Source organism: Doryrhamphus excisus, chromosome 10 (genome assembly GCF_030265055.1).
Source record: "Doryrhamphus excisus isolate RoL2022-K1 chromosome 10, RoL_Dexc_1.0, whole genome shotgun sequence".
NCBI lineage: Eukaryota > Metazoa > Chordata > Actinopteri > Syngnathiformes > Syngnathidae > Doryrhamphus > Doryrhamphus excisus.
In genome coordinates, this window is record NC_080475.1 from 14,298,024 (window position 1) to 14,317,668 (window position 19,645).

At 39.1% G+C, this 19,645-nt stretch overlaps 1 protein-coding gene across 1 annotated transcript; it reads right to left on the bottom strand.

The window, feature by feature from the left end:
* Positions 1-289: 289 nt before the first annotated feature.
* krt8 (keratin 8) lies at positions 290-6,471 on the bottom strand. Its single transcript, XM_058084290.1, has 8 exons — positions 5,955-6,471; positions 4,047-4,255; positions 3,786-3,846; positions 2,106-2,201; positions 1,848-2,012; positions 1,643-1,768; positions 1,298-1,562; positions 290-649 (listed from the first exon to the last, which is right to left on the bottom strand). Exons 1-8 carry the CDS (start codon positions 6,348-6,350, stop codon positions 432-434), a joined length of 1,536 nt encoding a protein of 511 aa, XP_057940273.1. The 5' UTR covers positions 6,351-6,471; the 3' UTR covers positions 290-431.
* Positions 6,472-19,645: the final 13,174 nt, after the last annotated feature.

The window sequence follows — 19,645 nt, forward strand, 5'->3', positions numbered from 1 at the left end:
TCCGGTTACAGGACATGCACGGGTGGCAGGGGGAGGGGGGAACATGCACTACCTACTGCAGCAGGAGTTTGATAGACATTAGTTAGACCATGGACACTTCAATACGTTCACATTCCTTCGACAACGCCACTGTTCACCACGAGGAGTAGGAGCGCAGGAGTCCTTCAGTGAGTGGAGTAGCTTTATGTTCAAATTTCGGAGTTGCCTTCACTTTAACGTCACTTTCCAGAGACAGATATCAGACATACACAATAGATTCTTTGGTCCCTTTCATGTAATTGGTAGTATATTTTATTGTTTATTATGTGACTGACAAGCTTCAAACATGTTAATGACAAAAAAAAAAAGATGTTAAGTGTGTGTGGGCGGGCTTGAAGTGTAAAAACTACCGAAGAAGGGCAAAACTAAAAAGCAGCACATATGAAACTAGCTCAATCCTCGATGACTTCGGAGGACTCGGACACCACTCGGCCGTCCTTGGTCTCAATCATCTTAATGACCACGTTCTTCTTGCTCTGGGTGCTGGTGCTGTAGCTGCTACCGCTGCTACCGCTGAAACCGCCCAGGCCGCTGCCATAGCCGCTGCCGCCGTAGCCGCTGGAGTAGGTGCTGGAGTAGCTGCTCTTCAAGTCCATGGGGACGTAGCTCGCTGGGGAACCAAAACAGCATGTACACTTTTAGCAGCGGTAAAATGTAATCATAAATCTGTATTATTTTTTTTATCTGAAATTGACATTATTCAGCTAAATGTACTGTGTACGTTTGTAAGTGATCCTTGAGACTTTACATTTACTTACATTTGTTCACTTCCTGCTTTCCTAATATAATAAAAAATATTTTAGTAATTTTTATTATATTTAATTTTTATTTATTTTTTTTGGTCACGTACCAAAGTACAAGGTGATATGACCATACAATGACATAATGGGTACCATAGTAACTGTCAATATAGTGAAATGCTATGGCTTTTTAACATAGTCCTAGTTTCAAATTTAAAGTATTGGATGACATTTTTAGGAAATTCGTTATTTTTAGCCTTATGTATTATTTTAGCTGTTTGAAGATGAACTATATGAGCAAGTTGAAGTATTTGTGATTTTAGAAATAAGGAGTTAGTATGTTCTCTGTAGGCGGCATTATGAATTATCCTTACTGACCTTTTTTGCAGTACATTTAGCGAGTGAAGATTGCTTTTATAGTTATTACTCCAGTTTTTTCTCAAAAGAACTGCGTTTAGTACTATAAGCAGTTTTCCAACTGGCTTCATTGCTCATTAAGATTTGTAGGGGAGACTTACTGCTTTGTTTGGAAATGTTGATGGACTTGATGCCATTGGCCAGTCTGTCCTCCTCGCCCTCCAGCAGCTTCCTGTAAGTGGCGATCTCGATGTCCAGAGCCAGCTTGACATTCATCAGGTCTTGGTACTCGCGGATCTGGCGGGCCATGTCCTGCTTGGCTCTCTGCAGTGCCTCCTCCAGGTCCCTGATGCGGGACTTGGCGTCCTTCACCGCCAGCTCGCCGCGCTCTTCTGCCTCGGCAATCTGAGCTTCCAGGTTGGCGCGCTGGAAGAAAGGAACATCAAATATGAACGCACTTTCTCTGCATGATTTGGCATGAAGGTGGGACTTTTCTATTTCAATACCTGTCCCTTGACTGCATCAATTTCGGATGTCAGCCTCTGGATCATACGGTTAAGGTCTGCAATTTCCGTCCTGGTCGCCCTCAGGTCATCTCCATATCTGTTGGCGGATGTCTGCATCTCCTCAAACTTGAAGAACATAATCAAAACAATCATTATATGCACATAAACATAATTTCTTTCAAACATCCTTTTTCTTTTTTTTTACCTTGGTCTTGTACCAGGTCTCTGCCTCAGCCCGGGTGCGGTTGGCGATGTCCTCATACTGAGCCTTCACTTCTGCTACGATGGCGTCCATGTCCAAGTTACGGCTGTTGTCCATCTCCACAATGACCGACGTGTCCTTGATCTGGCTCTGGAGCTCACGCAGTTCCTAGAAAAGACACCGAAAAATGTCATCTTAATTCCAGCCTTCTAAGAAGTACTACACTATACAGTACTACTATAATATTACACATGTCTATACCTCCTCATAGATGGACCTGAGGAAGTTGATCTCATCTGTGAGACTCTCCAACTTAGCCTCCAGCTCGACCTTATTCATGTAGGCCTCGTCAACATCCTGGAGACAAAAAAAGATACACCGATGTTTTATGTGTCGAATATTCAAGAAAAACTGCAAAATTTGGTGACTTTTTCAAGGTATAAGTCTTTTTATCCACAATAAAGTGTTTACATTATTGGAGCCATCTAGACATGATATAACACTACATACTGGATTTGTATTTTAGTGCTTGGAAATTGGATATAAATATGTACAGTTACCTTAAATATGCACATTTTGGACTAATATTTGGCTTTAGACAACCACAAAGCAGCAATCATTTGTAAATGAATTAATGCTTGAAAATTTCTGGGGGGTTTTTTACTTTTAAAAATGAAAAAAGCAACATATACAACATTTTGGGGAGGGGGGGGGGGGTGTTTTTGGCCATTCCAGTCAAAACAATTTTGGACTAACATTAGGCTTTAGACAACCACAAAGCAGCGATCATTTGTAAATGAATTAATGTTTGAAAATTTCTGGGTTTTTTTTACTTTTAAAAATGCAAAAAGCAACATATACATATGAAAAGTTAATGAAAAGTGTGTATTTCCATATTTTTACCAACAAAACATTTTTTGAGGGGGTGTTTTTGGCCATTCCAGTCAAAACAATCTACAGTCAAAACAATTTTGGACTAAAATTAGGCTTTAGACAACCACAAAGCGGCGATCATTTGTAAATGAATTAGTGTTTGAGATTTTTTATTTTATTTTATTTACTTTTTAAAATGCAAAAAGCAACACATACGTATATATGAAAAGTTAATGAAAAGTGTGTATTTCCATATTTTGACCAACAAAACATTTTTTGTAGGGTGTTTTTGGCCATTCCATTCCAGCCATCTAAACATGATATAACGCCACATACTGGATTTGTATTTTAGTGCTTGGAAATTGGATATAAATATGTACAGTTACCTTAAATATGCACATTTTGGACCAATATTAGGCTTTAGACAACCACAAAGCAGCGATCATTTGTAAATGAATTAATGTTTGAAAATGTTTATTTTATTTTTTTTACTTTTTAAAATGCAAAAAGCAACATATACATATGAAAAGTTAATGAAAAGTGTGTATTTCCATATTTTGACCAACAAAACATTTTTTTTTGGGGGGGGGGGGGTGTTTTTGGCCATCCCAGTCAAAACAATCTACAGTCAAAACAATTTTGGACTAATATTAGGCTTTAGACAACCACAAAGCAGCCATCATCTGTATATGAATTAATGTTTGAAAAATTCTGTTTTTTTTTTACTTTTAAAAATGCAAAAAGCAACATATATATATATATATATATATATATATATATATATATATATATATATATATATATATATATATATATATATATATATATATATATATATATATATATATATATATATATATGAAAAATAATGAAAAGTGTGTATTCCCATATTTTGACCAACAAAACATTTTTGGGAGGTGTTTTTGGCCATTCCAGTCAAAACAATCTATAGTATTTCCAAACAAAAACAACACTGTCTCTTGATTGTATATTTAATATTAGGGGTTATTTGGGGTTCTAATGTATAAAAAGTGGTGTGAGAATTGAATTTAATGAAATGTTGCTGACCTTCTTGATGAGGACAAAGTCGTTCTCACACTCTGTACGCTTGTTGATCTCATCTTCATACCTGGAGGACAACCAAAAGTGTGTCATACACCAATGTAACACCAGGGGGTGCAAGTCCTCCATCCCTAAAGGTTGGCTTTTCTCCCTTGGGAGACCTCAGCTGGTTAGTGGAAACAAATGAAGTGTTTGCAATGCAGACATGCAGAGGCCCGCATGCAATGTGCGGACTATACTTCCATTAATACAATCATATGTGCTCACTTGTTCTTAAAGTCCTCCACCAGGCCTTGCATGTTATGCAGGTCAGCCTCCAGCTTCATTTTGTCATTTCCCAAGCTGTCCAGCTGTCTGCGTAGGTTGCTGATGTAGGCCTCAAACATGGCGTCGATGTTGGAGCGGGTGGTGGTCTGACCCTGCAACAGGTTCCACTTGGTCTCTAGCATTTTGTTCTGCTGCTCCAGGAAGCGCACCTATAGGGACAACAGCAAAAGTTTGTGTTATTTGGTTAGATTTGTTGTGTAGTACTCATGCGATAATACCCATGCATGTATGTACTCTATGGACAGAAATACAAATATATGCAGTATATTTTTCCTTCCTTTACTGCTCAGTGGTTTACCAGTCTAAAATCAATTTTAACATATACGTTTGATTATTAATACAAGAAATAAACCATCCATCCATTTTCCATCCAGGGTATGCTGGAGCCTACCCCACCTGTCTTCCGGTGAGAGGCGGGGTACACCCTGGACTGGTGGCCAGTCAATCACAGGGCACTTATAAACAAATAACCATTCACACTCACATTCATACCTATGAATATAACTATATATACGGTGCCTCTCGTCCAAAGTCAGCTGGGATAGGCTCCAGCATACGTATGCGTGTAGAAAATGAATGTCTTTCAAATTTGCAAATAAAAATATGCGATTGACTGGCACCCATTCTAGGAGGTACCCCGCTTCTTTCCTGAAGTCAGCTGGGATAGGCTCCAGCGTGCCCGCAACCCTCGGCATGGAAGATGGATGGGTGGAATTATGGAATAAACATGGGTTCTGGGTCTTTTTGTATTTGTGTTAATATATTATGTTATTTTACAAATGGGATTTGTACATACAGTATGTTAATATGGAATCAAATTCCAAATATGTATATATATATGGGGTGGGGATGTGGGGTGGGGGTGTCAACCTGGCCATGTCTCCCGTTCGCCTTCTACAGTCATTGTTGATCTTATCTGTCTGCTTTGGAACTTTGCTGGCTTGCCTGTGCCTTTTTAGAAAGGAAGGCCTTGACGTAGAACATGCATCCTGACAGGAGACGAAAGGGAGGTGGGCCATGGAGGTGGGTCATAGGTTGTTGGGTTTGGGTAAGGGGGGTGCGGAGGGAGAGAGAGAGAGAGAGAATATGGTGGAAAAAGCTGGTGATGGAGGAACAGAGCGTGTTAACCCTTCTCCTCTTGTGCCTTCCTGTTTTTGTAAGTGGAGACTTTTGCTAAGGCACATGCAGACGGGAAAGGAGGGGGGTGAGGTGGGGGGGTATAGAGCAAAGTTTCATCTGCAGGCAGATAGAAAGGGGGGGTAAATATTTAACCAAGTTAGAGGTGTGACAGCATAAGGGACATGTTATAAGATCTCACTGCTATTTGCTTATAAATATTATTTAATTGAAAAAAAAACAACAAGGAAGTTGAAGCTCTCTGCACCAAACAGCTGCTCTTGAGCGAACATGAAACCAGCAGCCTTTTGAAATATTAACTCAGGCCTTATAAGAGCACGCTTGAGATAAAATGAAGCATTTCAGTGCTCCAAAGGTCAGAGTGGGTTGGTGGGGGGTGGGGGCGGCAATAAAGAAAGAACCCCACCCCTGCTAAAAGGGAGGAAACCAGTCCCAAGGTAACTTATGCTGTGGCCTGACACACCCTTTGCTATCTTGCTCTCTCTCTTTTGTGTTCTTTTTTCTGTACATCACAAACAAGCCGCCTGGGGTGGGAAGATGGGGCGGCTCGGGGGGGGGTTGGAGTTCACCATTAAAATAAATGCAAATGGTGTTGTTTTGTTGTGAACTTGCTTAACAAGGTTACATTGAAGTACATCACGTTTATTGCATTCAACATGCCCGAAAAGGAGTAGGAAGAAGCATAGCTTAAGTGTGCATCACTGGTCTTACCTTGTCAATGAATGAGGCAAAGCGGTTGTTGAGGGTCTTGATCTGCTCCTTCTCCTGGGTGCGGACAGCCTGGATGGTGGGGTCGATGGCCAGGTTCAGTGGGGCCAGCAAGCTCTTGTTGACAGTCACGGCGGTGATGGGGGCCTGGCCCATTCCCATGGAGCCCCCCATACCCATGCTCATGCCCATGCTGGAGCCCAGGCCGTAGGCGCTGGCGCTGGAGATGCCCATGCCCATGCCAAAGCCCCTGCTGCCGCTCCCACCATAGGAACTCTTGACAGTGTAGCTCTTGCGGGAGCCGATGCCTCCCGATCCGGCGTAGGAGTTGCTGCTGAAGTTCCTGGGGCCGCTGGAGCTCTTCACGCTGTACGTGGTGGTCTTGTAACTGGATGCCATGGTGAGATCTAGAGGTGGTTCTTTGCTTTTGTGCTGGATGAAGATGTTTTTTTGGCAAGGCAGGCAGGCAGGCCGGCAGAGGGAAGAGAGACCAGAGTGGATAGGAAGAGTTTGCACTAGTGAGGAGTTTTAAAGCGCTTGTTGCTTTATGGGAGGAGACTGTGCTGCACTGCTATTGGCTGCAGACCTGAGCAAAGGCCTGGAGGCCGGGCTGTAATATTACACTCCTATGACACATTGTCAGCCACTGAAAACCATTACCTGACCTTCCTGCAGGCCTCCATGTTGTTACGGAAAACTTTTTGGAGGCTTTGCTGCTTACTACTGTACTGTGAACAATGTTGTCAAGGCTGGTCTGCTATCAGTTCAGAGAGGCATGTGTGTGTGTTTGTGTTATGCAACTCTTATGGGAAACACACATAAAAAAGACATATTTGACCCCAATGACAACAAAAAATCAGCTTATGCTTTAGGACGGCTGTGGACATAATGGTGACCTTTCACACTGTACGGAGCCAGCAGAACCGAGCCGACATGCCATGGCTGAGATCATGTGACAAAAAGGTTCCCCTTTCATTCAGTGTGGAAGTGGTAAGTTTGCTTTTTTGTGCTACCTCCCCTCTCCTTTTGAAATATGTTCGTATGGCTAACATCATGTGACAAAAAGGTTCCCCTCTCATTCAGTGTGGAAGTGGTAAGTTTGCTTTTTTGTGCTACCTCCCCTCTCCTTTTGAAATATGTTCGTATGGCTAACATCATGTGACAAAAAGGTTCCCCTCTCATTCAGTGTGGAAGTGGTAAGTTTGCTTCTTTGTGCTACTCCCCCTCTCCTTTTGAAATATGTTCGTATGGCTAAGATCATGTGACAAAAAGGTTCCCCTCTCATTCAGTGTGGAAGTGGTAAGTTTGCTTCTTTGTGCTACTTCCCCCTCTCCTTTTGAAATATGTTCGTATGGCTAAGATCATGTGACAAAAAGGTTCCCCTCTCATTCAGTGTGGAAGTGGTAAGTTTGCTTCTTTGTCCTACCTACCCTCTCCTTTTGAAATATCTTTGTAAGTTTACAAAAAAGTAAATTAGAGTTAGCTTGATAGCTTGCTATGCTCGGGGCAGCCATCTTTTGTACCTGCAGTGATGTGTAAAAGTGACTATTAGAGTGTCAGCTGAAGTCTACAGGGTTGTCATATTCATTCATTTTCAACGCTTATCCTCACAAGGGTTACGGGGGTGCTGGAGCCTATTCAAGCTGTCTTCGGGCAAGAGGCGGGGTACACCCTGGACTGGTCGCCGGCCAATCACAGGGCACATTTGGAGTCGCCAATTAACCTAGCATGTTTTTGGAATGTGGGAGGAAGCCGGAGTCCCCGGAAAAAACCCACGCATGCACGGGGAGAACGTGCAAACTCCACACAGATATGGCCGAGGGTGGAATTGAACTTGAGTCTCCTAGCTGTGAGGCCTGCGCGCTAAACACTCGGTCAACGTGCAGCCATGGCTGTAATAATGTACACTTATAATGTATAATGTAACTAGGAAAGTCATACATTTTCAATGAAAATATTCAATTGATTAATATTGACGGCAACAAAGAAAAGCTAAACAATAGCTCAAGTGCTCGTTAAATTGAGATCTAGTGTTATTACCACTTTTCATGATGTGTTTCACCATTCCTAATGCATTACAAAGACCCTTCCAAAATGCGGGCATACTGTATTTCCAGCGATGACGTCGATTGATGTGGAAGATTAAGAGCGGCTCCTGATAAAAGTTGACCCAAGAGTGGACTTGTTGACTTTGGCTCGTCAAATAACATCCATCACCGCTCAGGTATCACTTGATGTTGGCACTATTTGGGAGCTTTAGAGCTGGAGATTCTCAATCAAAGACTAAGCTGTACGCTTTCTAGCAGCTGGCTTTCATTATTATTGGACCTGGACTATGTTAGGCTTAACATAAAGCAATTTAGCATGGACCCTTTTGTATAGATGATATCCTACTGTTTGGTATCGGTGCCAATTTACACTACAGTTGCATGTATCCAATATAACATACAGCATGTGGTTGCCATAGCAATAACATATAATTGAAGAAAAGTACTGATAAATAACATAAACACATTGAATTCCTAGAGATGTAATCAAAAAGGTATTTTTCCAAGAAAATTATGAATGTTAAGCGTTATGTTAAACTATCTGAGAGAACATATTATGGATTTATCAGATTACAATTGAATGCATCACATAATCAGTTCTCAGTTCCACATGTCCAAAAGGAGTAGGAAGAAGCAAAGCTTATTAAATCCTACCTCGCCTGCTGGGACTTTTACAATCAGTAACTGTTACATTTGTTCACTTCCTGCTTTCCTAATATAATAAAAAAATATTGTATTAATTTTTATTTTTTTATTTTATTTTATATATTTTTTATTTTTACATTTGTTCATGTCCTGCTTTTCATAATACAGTTTAAGGTCTTTTTTTGTTTGTTTTTTTTTTTAGAATTTTTTTTTTTATTAAAGTTGAGCATTATTATCTTTGTTTATTTTTAGGCAATTTAAGTAAGCACTTCTAGTAAATGGATTGCATTTGATGGTGCTGCCCTATTCATCATTCTTGCATGCTGATATCACTCATAACTTCCAGCAATGTAACTTCACTTTTTTTCCTCACTAGGCTGCAATCCACCAAGACCCAACCCCGCCCAGCATTCTCTCCTCCTTCCTCCCTCCCTCCCTTGTCCCTCGCTATGGTGACTCACGCCTTAACATTAACCAGTCCAAACCCCAACACCAAAAACCTCTCCTCCTCCATCGATTCTTTTTCATTTCTTCCTTCTCCTTTTCCCGCCATTGGCACTTCTCCCGTATCATCGTCATGGAAATGTACCAAAATAAAACTCCCATCCTCCCGTTTAGACCGCAGCGGATGCCAGCCAGAGCAGAGGCATTCGACATAAGGCCGCTAAGCAAAAGACGGCTCTGACCCAAAGTCTAAAAAGAACAAGTGACAATATTGCTGTCGTGTTGTGAATGTGACAAAAAGACAGCAGACATTAAGATTGCATTATAATCATGTGGTTGGTTGATTCAAAATCTACAGAAACGGGAACTTTTAGAAGTGCTTGGAAGGATTTCACCAATTCTGAGCGTGAGTCATCATGTGGTTGACTGTGGAACATTGATTCACGAGAAATCGAAAGTCTAGTACCCCCACCAAATGCTCACCAACCACCTCATCTCAAGGGACTCAGTACTCAGTGTACATACAGTATGGCAGCAAGGGGTGTGACAAGATCTCGCAAGATTACACTGTAAGAATATTTCTCAGCTGTCTTGAGGTACAGGAACTATGGCAACGCTACTGTGAATGATAATAATACACGTAATATGGAAGTGGCAGTACACGAGGCAGGATTGGAACTGCATGTTAAGTGCTTTATGTACACTATAAACCTTGCAATCCAACCTATAGTATCTCAGTGTTCCCAGCGTCACTGGTGGGTGCATTTTTTTCATCCGAGTTTATTTTCAAGTGGATATGCAGTTAACATTTTTATGTTACATTATCACTTTTCTATGTAGTAAAAACTCATATATGGAATACAGGAAGTGAATAAATGTACTGCAACAGATGTGAAACGGTTAGGGTGCCGGATTTAATAAAACTTTGCTTCTTCCTACTCCTTTTTAGACATGTGGAACTGTGATTGGAATCATGTGCAGTATTTCATTGTACCTTGTATGCATGTTCGAATGAAATAAAAACATTACTACAATTCTACATTTGAGTAAACTTACTTAAGATTTGTCAGATCAAAACACGATCGCTGCATTTGACCTCCATCAAAAAATGTGATTTGGACCTACTTCTGAGTAGCGTACTCTAAGCATCATGAAAACTGTAGTTCTTTTAGGGTAAACCTAAAACTAATGTACAGCAATCTGCAATATATTTACATAACTACACATTAGCATAAATGTTAGTAATAGCAGTTACTACTGCCGTTATTGTTTTTACTTTTGTTACCATAATAGAAACATCCAAAGGAACCAATGCAGGAATGTATTATTACTATGGCTGTCAATGGATTAAAATATTTGATTATGATGATTAATCACATTCAGTCCATAGTTAACTCAAAATTAATCACATTTAATCGCAGATAGAAATATGTTTTTTATCTACAATAAATAGGGGAAATCTCTTTGTGGTCAACGATTTGATGTGCAAGTACAAGATTTTTTTTTTCAGAAAAATATGCCCACATGATACAACGCTTGCTATTTTTGTGGAATTGCTACTAAAATCTTGCGCAAACACATAGTGTGACATGTCACAAGGAGTGCGACCTCAGCTCTCATCATCTGAACCATGATTAAACATCGCAAACACTTCACCGTGTGTGTATTTTGAGGTCAAGAGAACAGGTCACACCCACTAACACTCAAACTCAGCACTTACAAACACACACACACACACACAATGACAACTTGCAACATAGTTTGTGGACAGAGGTATGATCTTTGGGATGTCTACTATGGATTTTTAGCGACTAAAGGTTCACATGGAGTATGTGCGTACGGGCATGTGTCCTGTTATATATTCCACATGGCTGGCTTGACCTCAGTCACAAGAAATATCAGCCCTACTTTACTTGTGATTAGACAGATGATACACAATCATGCTGCAAAGAGCATGCCGTTGGTGCTGTGCCATCGAGTTTTGATGTTTAAAAAAACCCCCCACATGAGCCGGCATACCTATAGCCATGATTTCATGCATCTTTAGAGGCATCGTTGTACCTCAAAAAGTACAAAAGGTATGAATACTCAACAGTTCCTTATTTCTGCACAATGTTGTGTGATGGAAGCTGGCGAAAAAGAACAATGGCCGTGTTGGAAATATTATTTGTTTAATACTAAGCAACGTTTTCACGTGGGAATTTACTTAGTAGGAAATAGGACAAAAAGTCAAGCACATAAAAACTGGAGACTGGACTACTGAGCGATATATTGCCGGACCATGGCACCAACAAAAATAAAAAACACCCTTAATAGCAGAAGCAATTTAACCCTAAAATATGTTTATGTAGCATATCACCATTATTGTTGGCAACTCATACATACCGGCTTAAATAGATGGGATTTTCTCTTGTTTTTTTTTCAACAACCATTTTTCAAGTTATCAATAACATCAGGTTGTCCGGCAGGCTTTCCTGTCAGGATACACAGTAATCACGATGCACATAACGAGCCTTTGTGTTTTTTAAGACCCCATTGTGTTGTGTGTGTGCATGTATGAACATTATACAACATTAAGTTGTGTAAGAAATAAAAGCACCCTCCGTCTTAGATGGCACTGAGCTGTTTTATGACACTTTCCTCCAGAACAGGGTTCTTTGAAAGTTCTAGAAAAATATGATTGGAAAATATATTATTTTGTAAAATATTTGCGATGGCGACGTGTAGAGGTTGCAGGAAGACGGACATATTTCAACTCCCTGTTTCTAAACCAGGGTCTCAAACACGCGGCCCGTGGGCCAAATGTGGCCCGCAGGACACTAGTTTGAGGCCCCCGCCTCGATATGAAAATTTAATGTTAGTGCGGCCCGCGTAAGTTTGATATGGACGCTGTATGGTATCATGTACCCAGAAAAAATTATTACGTTTGATTAATGTTCATGTTAAATAACTGTTAATAGTTATCCTCCCTATCCGTGTGGAAGTGGTAAGTTTTTGGCTATTTAAATTTAAAGGAAATAACTTGAAGGCTACCGTTTCGGTCGCTAGCTCTCTAGTTTGCGAGTTAGCATGTGTCTCAAGACCCTGCAGTTGCGCAATATGTTGTAAATAAAAAAAGTATAAATGTGACTATAGTCGTGTTTTGTCATGTCTACAGGGCTCTAATAATGCTTTGTTAATTTTAATCTGAAAAAAAATAATTTTTGTCTACCCACCAACTATATGTGGTTTCTTAATTTTTAATTATTTGCTGTTTTATTATTATTATATTTATTTATTACTGATTGATTTTCTTTATTCTTGATCTTATTTTGTGTAGAAAAATAAAAATGAAGATATTTGAGAACAGTGGAATGTTTTATCAGAGCTTTTCTTGTAGAAAATCGGAACCAAAGCAAAGTTTATTCATTTTTCAGTTTTTAATAAATGCGTTTTTTTTTTTTTTTGAAAACCTGATGCGGCCCAGCCTCGCCCAGACCCTAGCTCCAGTGGCCCCCAGGTAAATTGAGTTTGAGACCCCTATTCTAAACATTCAATCATGAATCCTAACGATGAGAACAAGTTGGAGTTGATATTTGTATGATTTGTAGACAAACTTTATGTCATAGACTGTGGAGGCTTACAGACAATGTGACACATTTTATTTGAAAAGTTGGCTAAAGTGATTCATTTTAGGCGTGACACCGTCCTACATAAGACATAAGACATAAGACATAAGATTGTTGACCTGCTAATAACCTTGTATTATTGCATAATTATGTTCTTCACTTAAGGTTGTTTCATTATTTTAATTGAATAATAATATAAAATAAAAATAAAAATAAAAATAAAAATAAAAATAAAAATAAAAATAAAAATAAAAATAAAAATAAAAATAAAAATAAAAATAAAAATAAAAATAAAAATAAAAATAAAAATAAAAATAAAAATAAAAATAAAAATAAAAATAAAAATAAAAATAAAAAATAAATAAATAAATAATCTTCAAAATTTCATAAATGACAACTACTAACCCATGACTTCAGAGTATTAGTAGTATTTCTGCACCAATACAGAAAGGAAGTCACTGCTGCTGTCATTGTCCTGTTATTAACCGTGGCCTACAATTACTGCTGAGGAATGGTAGGCACGTTTATAATAATACATCAGGGTAATCCTGCAGGTCTCAAGAAGCTTTTACTGCAGCAGGTTTGATTTCTATGCTATAGGACCAAGTGGTACGTATTTAGAAACTGTATGAACTGTATGAACTGTATGAAATGTAGTAAAGTGAATTAATCCGTACTGGGGTCAAGCTTTCCACATTACAAAAGTTACTACATTAGAGTTACTATCATTTCACACTCAATATGTCAACTTACGGTTCTATGGTTATTATCACATTTTTACATTCATTCATTTTCTACTGCTTATCCTCATGAGGGTCACAGGGGGTGCTGGAGCCTATCCCAGCTGTCTTCGTGCGAGAGGCAGGGTACACCCTGGACTGGTGGCCAGCCAATCACAGGGCACATATAGACAAACAACCATTCACACTCACATTCATATCTATGGACAATTTGGAGTTATGCTAATTAACCTAGCATGTTTTTGGAATGTGGGAGGAAACCGAAGTACCCGGAGAAAACCCACGCATGCACGGGGAGAACATGCAAACTCCACACAGAGATGGCCGAGGGTGGAATTGAACTCGGGTCTTCTAGCTGTGAGGCCTGCGTGCTAACCACTTGACCTTAATAATGTACACTTATAATGTACAATGTAACTAAGAAAGTCATAAACAGGTTTGGCAACAAAGAAAAGCTAAACAATAGCTCAGGTGCTCATTAAATTAAACTAACCACTTGTCCGCCGTGCAGCCCCACATGTTTACAAATCACTATCAATCAATCAATCACTATTATATCACAAAATTTAAACATTTTGACATGTTACAGTATATGCTATGCTATACTACACTAAAAGATACAATATATTCCAATGACCATCCATTAATTATTAATGGGCAGTTACATCTCTCTTTTTTTTTTTTTTTTTTTACAAATCACAATGTTCTTTTTCAACCACCAGACTCACTTCTGACATCGAGTCACGTATTCAAAGGGAAACCACAACCGCATGGAGTGTGGCCCTGTTTGTCGTCGTCACCATGGCAGCAAAAGGCGTTGAAAAGGAAGTCATTTTTAACCCCTTATCAGGGTAGTCTAGCCGTATGTTTAAAAAAAAAATACATTTTTCAAGCACATATATGAAATACAACTTCATCACATGGATGTTACTTTTCACACTGTTGCCACACAGTCATGATTGATGCCAGGCCGTGTCCTTACTTTGCCTAGTAAGAAGGAAACACAGCAAAGATGGACAAAAATGAGGCACCAACTAAAACTTCCATCTATTTTGAACCACAGCATTCCCTGCCTTATTCAACAAACTACGTAAGTACATTAATTATAAACTGTGCGTCCCATGTGTTTCCCTCCCGTGATCCCTCCTCCCCTGCCTAGCACATCTGACTTTACCCACCCACAATCGCTATGGCAACGGGGATTCACCACAGCGCTACACCAGAAAGCCATATGTATGCAACTACTGTTGACTTAGAGCGGTGTCACCATGGATACGGACATACACAGTGAAGCTTGACTTATGCGGCACGATGGAGATTTGCTGTGGCTAATGCAGATTAATATTGTGATGGCTTGTGTTCCCCTTTGGCACTTCTTCTGTGGTGAGGAATGTCTGTGTTCTAACCCAAACAGACCCTCGGGGCTGCAGAACAATACGAAGACAAATAAACACCACAGAAAATGGGAAGTCTATGCATGTGTTGATTTTTCCTTTCCCGACCTGAGTGTAAAGTAAGTGCCGAAATGTGTTACCAATTTTTGTCTTTTCGATAAATCCCCTTAAGGCTGTGACTATTTTAGCACAGAACTCCATTGTGTTTCATCAGCTCCCGTAGCGGTAGCAACAATGCTATATATAAGTACAGTGGAATGTTACAAAACTGAGTCATGCTGTGTTTTGCTGTACCAAACATCCAATTTATTGTACTTCAGCTTGTACTTGACTACTTGCAAATGAAGGGGAGGTGTTGGAGGGTGGGATACGGTCACTTCAGGGTCAGCGCTGGTGTAAAAATGACAAAACAAGCATGTAATTTTAAACATTTGATACACAAGCAGCATCCATTGAAATGTGACGAGAAAACAAAAGGACAAAAAAAATCCCCAGTTTATAAGCTGAGCTGGAGACGATTTACTGGAAAGCGGGATTTAGCCCACCTGGAGCTTATGACGTTCAACCAAAAACATGAAAGAAAAAAACATGTCCGACAATAACTAGGCATGGAGTGTTTTTTGTTAGATTTTTTGCTTTGAAATGTGAGATCAAATTTAATCCGACTTGCTGGCAGGCATAGGCGAAGACAGCTATTTGGGGGGGGGGCTTGTGTTACTTTCGTTTGTGGTGATACAGGCAGAAGTATCTTTATTTGTAATATTAGTCACAATTGTATTTGAGTAGTGGACAGTTTGCTTTACCAGTGCCTACTTTGTTTTTTTTTTTATACATTCAGGTCCATTGTGTTGAGCTGTTTTTAAACTTCAAAATGATTTATCAAAGATATGTACACTTACTGTAGATAAAAAAAACTCTTTTTTTTTAAATCACAAGTTAACTATGGACAAAAAATACAATTAATCGTGATTAAATATTGTAATCTATCTATCTATCTATCTATCTATCTATATATATATATATATATATATATATATATATATATATATATATATATATATAAAACTCCACCTCATTTATATTATTATCAAAGTACATACAGTATATATTTTATTATTTTTACATAATATTTTGAAGATTATTTTTATGATTAATATGTCTTTTTACTTCAATTTTATTTAAAATTTTAAATATATGAAAATGTGAAAATTTGTCAAGAAAAAAAATCAGTATATCAGGGTCGGTGAATCATATTTATCACAAAAAATTGGACTTCCCATTAATGCAGTACAGTATAAATACAGTATTGCTAAAAACAGAGTACCATGTCATTTACAGATCTTGTGTAACAACCAGTCCCATACAACTCAGATGTCCACATTCCCCCATAAACATATGACTTATGTCCACTGACACAATGTTCAATGAGGGTCCAAGTGACAAAAGTCTTGTACTCTGTCAATGTAGTCACGGAACAGAACAATAGTACCAGTGTGTGCAGCTGAAATGTCACTGCAGCGCTTCCAAAAAGACTTTATAGTTCTGCTGAAAAAAGCACAAAAACACACACACACACTGGAGTGAAGCCTGGAAAACAAGAGTGTGTGAAGTTGCAACTGGAATGCTCTATGGTTGGCATAACCGACATGGAAAATAAGACATATGGCACTACTACAGGAAGTGTAAAATGAGTCGTTGCACTTCTTTTACAAGAACGTCCAATTTTTAGGTCAGTGAACTCATCGAAGCATGTCTTTATGTACACTAGCGAACAGACAGCCTTTCCCTAAAGTACGTTCTTATACCTATTATGATTAATAAGCCATACACTCAGTCATTACGATATTACCCAGTCATATACTGTATATCGAAACTGGCCTGTAAGGATAGCACATGTAGCGTTATGACTACAAGTCCCAGAATGCACTGCAAAGACTGGTAAATGGATAAGACGGTAAACGATGGTAAACAAGGGCAGAGCCTCGGTTGTCATAATGGAAAAATAATTACTACTAATTGCAATAGTAACCCTTAAAGCAGGGGTCTCAAACACGCGGCCCGCAGGCCAAATATGGCCCGCAGGACACTAGTTTGAGGCCCCCGCCTTGATATGAAAGTTTAATGTTAGTGCGGCCCGCGCAAGTTTGATATGGATGCTGTATGGTATCATGTACCCAGAAAAAAATATTACGTTTGATTAATGTTCATGTTAAAGGTTAAATAACTGTTAATAGTTATCCTCCCTATCCGTGTGGAAGTGGTAAGTTTTTGGCTATTTAAGTTTAAAGGAAATAACTTGAAGGCTACCGTTTAGGTTGCTAGCTCTCTAGTTTGCGAGTTAGCATGGGTCCCAAGACCCTGCAGTTGCGCAATATGTTGTAAATAAAAAGAGTATAAATGTGACTATAGTCGTGTTTTGTCATGTCTACAGGCTCTAATAATGCTTTGTTAATTTTAATCGGAAAAAAATAATTTGTCTACCCACCAACTATATGTGGTTTCTTAAGTTTTTATTATTTGCTGTTTTATTATTATTATTATTATATTTATTTATTACTGATTGATTTTCTTTATTCTTGATTTGTTTATTTATTTTTCATCTTATTTTGTGCAGAAAAATAAAACTTAAGATATTTGAGAACAGTGGAATGTTTTATCAGAGCTTTTATTGTAGAAAATCAGAACCAAAGCGCTGAAAAAGTTTGTATGAGACCCCTGCCTTAAAGGGATAGTTCACATTTTCACAAGAAGTTGCCTGCTGGCGAGGATGCCATACAACTTCATGTCGCTGTCCCTTTAAAAAGCGGGGCCAAGAAACAGTTCCCTACTTTCACCTTCGATCTGAGTAACTTTATACATGTTGCTATCTTTCTAAAATCAATAGCATCTTTATTTGACCAAAGATGATCAGCTGACAACAATGGAACGCTTATTGGTTTGCCCTTTGACCTCAGCTATCAATGTTAAATTCCCTACCTTATATTAAAAAATCTATTCATTGTTTTGAAGTATATTGTTTTGTTTCATACAACTTAATGTCGCTGTCCCTTTAAAAAGTGGGGCCAAGAAACAGTTCCCTACTTTCACCTTCGATCCGAACTTTATACATGTTGCTATCTTTCTAAAATCAATAGCATCTTTATTTGACCAAAGATGATCAGCTGACAACAATGGAACGCTTACCGGTTTGCCCTTTGACCTCAGTTATCAATGTTAAATTCCCTACCTTATATTGAGAAATCTATTCATTGTTTTGAAGTATATTGTTCTCAAAAACATGACATTGACTCTAAGAACCATTCTTGGGGAAGCAGGGGTCAATGTTTACACCATCACATGTTTTCTACCTCCAAATCTTATTAGACAGGCTCACAATATCCATGATAAGATTTTTTTCTTGCTGTGAAATTGTCTTGTTTTGCCCTTATCTAGCACAGATATCAAGTGTTTCGCTATGGAGATCCCACAAGTAAATGATTGACATGCTTCTCCACCCTTCCCATCTGTGGACTGCGTCAGATTTTTTGACAAGTGTGTCATTCAAAAAAGACATTCATTCACAACTCGGCATTAAAAAGTGAATGAATAGAGGCTGCTTTACTACTTATATGGGCGTGAAGTTACAGAAAGTCATGGGACATTGTAAATACAAATCTGGAACGTACCATATTGATAATCAATCAGCAGAAATCTAAACAAATCAGAGGTCAACTAGGATAACAACAGTGTGAGTGTGTTTATTCCGTGAGTGATGATGATGCTCGATACAACACTGTTCCCCCCGCCATAACCAGCAGGCAGTAGAAAAAAACAAAAACAAAGGCTTAAGAGGTGTTTTGTCTCGTTGGTGGCCACTTCTGGGCCAGGAAAAGATAATCCCGGAGACGCTGCTGGTTGCATGGAAACCATTAAGTTGTGGGACGACTTCAAATGAGGAATTCTATGAGTAGGAGAGTCGTTAAAGATCCCAAATGACACAATTATTGTAATGTTAAATTAGTATCAGAGGTCCCACAATAGTGTATTGGATCATTTTTTTTGCGCCCCACACCAATTTGAACCACTAGATGAACTGATACTATTTATTCCCGAGTTCAATTCCACCTTTGGCGATCTCTGTGTGGAGTTTGCATGTTCTCCCCGTGCATGCGTGGGTTTTCTCCGGGTACTCCGGTTTTTAATTAGCGACTCCAAATTGTCCATAGGTATGAATGTGAGTGTGAATGGTTGTTTGTCTATATGTGCCCTGTGATTGGCTGGCCACCAGTCCCGGGTAGTACCTCACCACTTGCCCGAAGACAGCTGGGATAGGCTCCAGCACCTCCTGTAACCCTCGTGAGGATAAGCGGTAGAAAATGAATGAATGAATGAAACTGAAACCAGGAAAATGCAACAAAATGGACAGCATACAAGCGTATTCCAGTAGTCAAATTACATGTTGAGTACTATAAATGTGTACATGTTGGTAGGCCTGCATTGAAATGAAAGCCTCCCCCTTTCCCACTATTTGAGAATTACTGCTTTAAAGGGATAGTTTGGGATTTTTGACATGAAGTTGTATGAAGTGTGTAGTGCATCACCGGTGCTTTACCGCACTTTCGTCCTGTGAGCTCAATTATGCTTGAATTTCAGTGATGAGGAACTTTGTAGTCCTGGTTCATTGGTGGTCTGGCTTCTCAAAATAATAGACATTAAAAAAAAAAACATAGATGTCACAATCGCTCGGCACTACTTTATCTCTAGTTGTATCACCGAGCGTCCATCGGTGATAAAACAAATGCAGAGTCCCTGTTTCCAATCTCTCACTGACAGAGT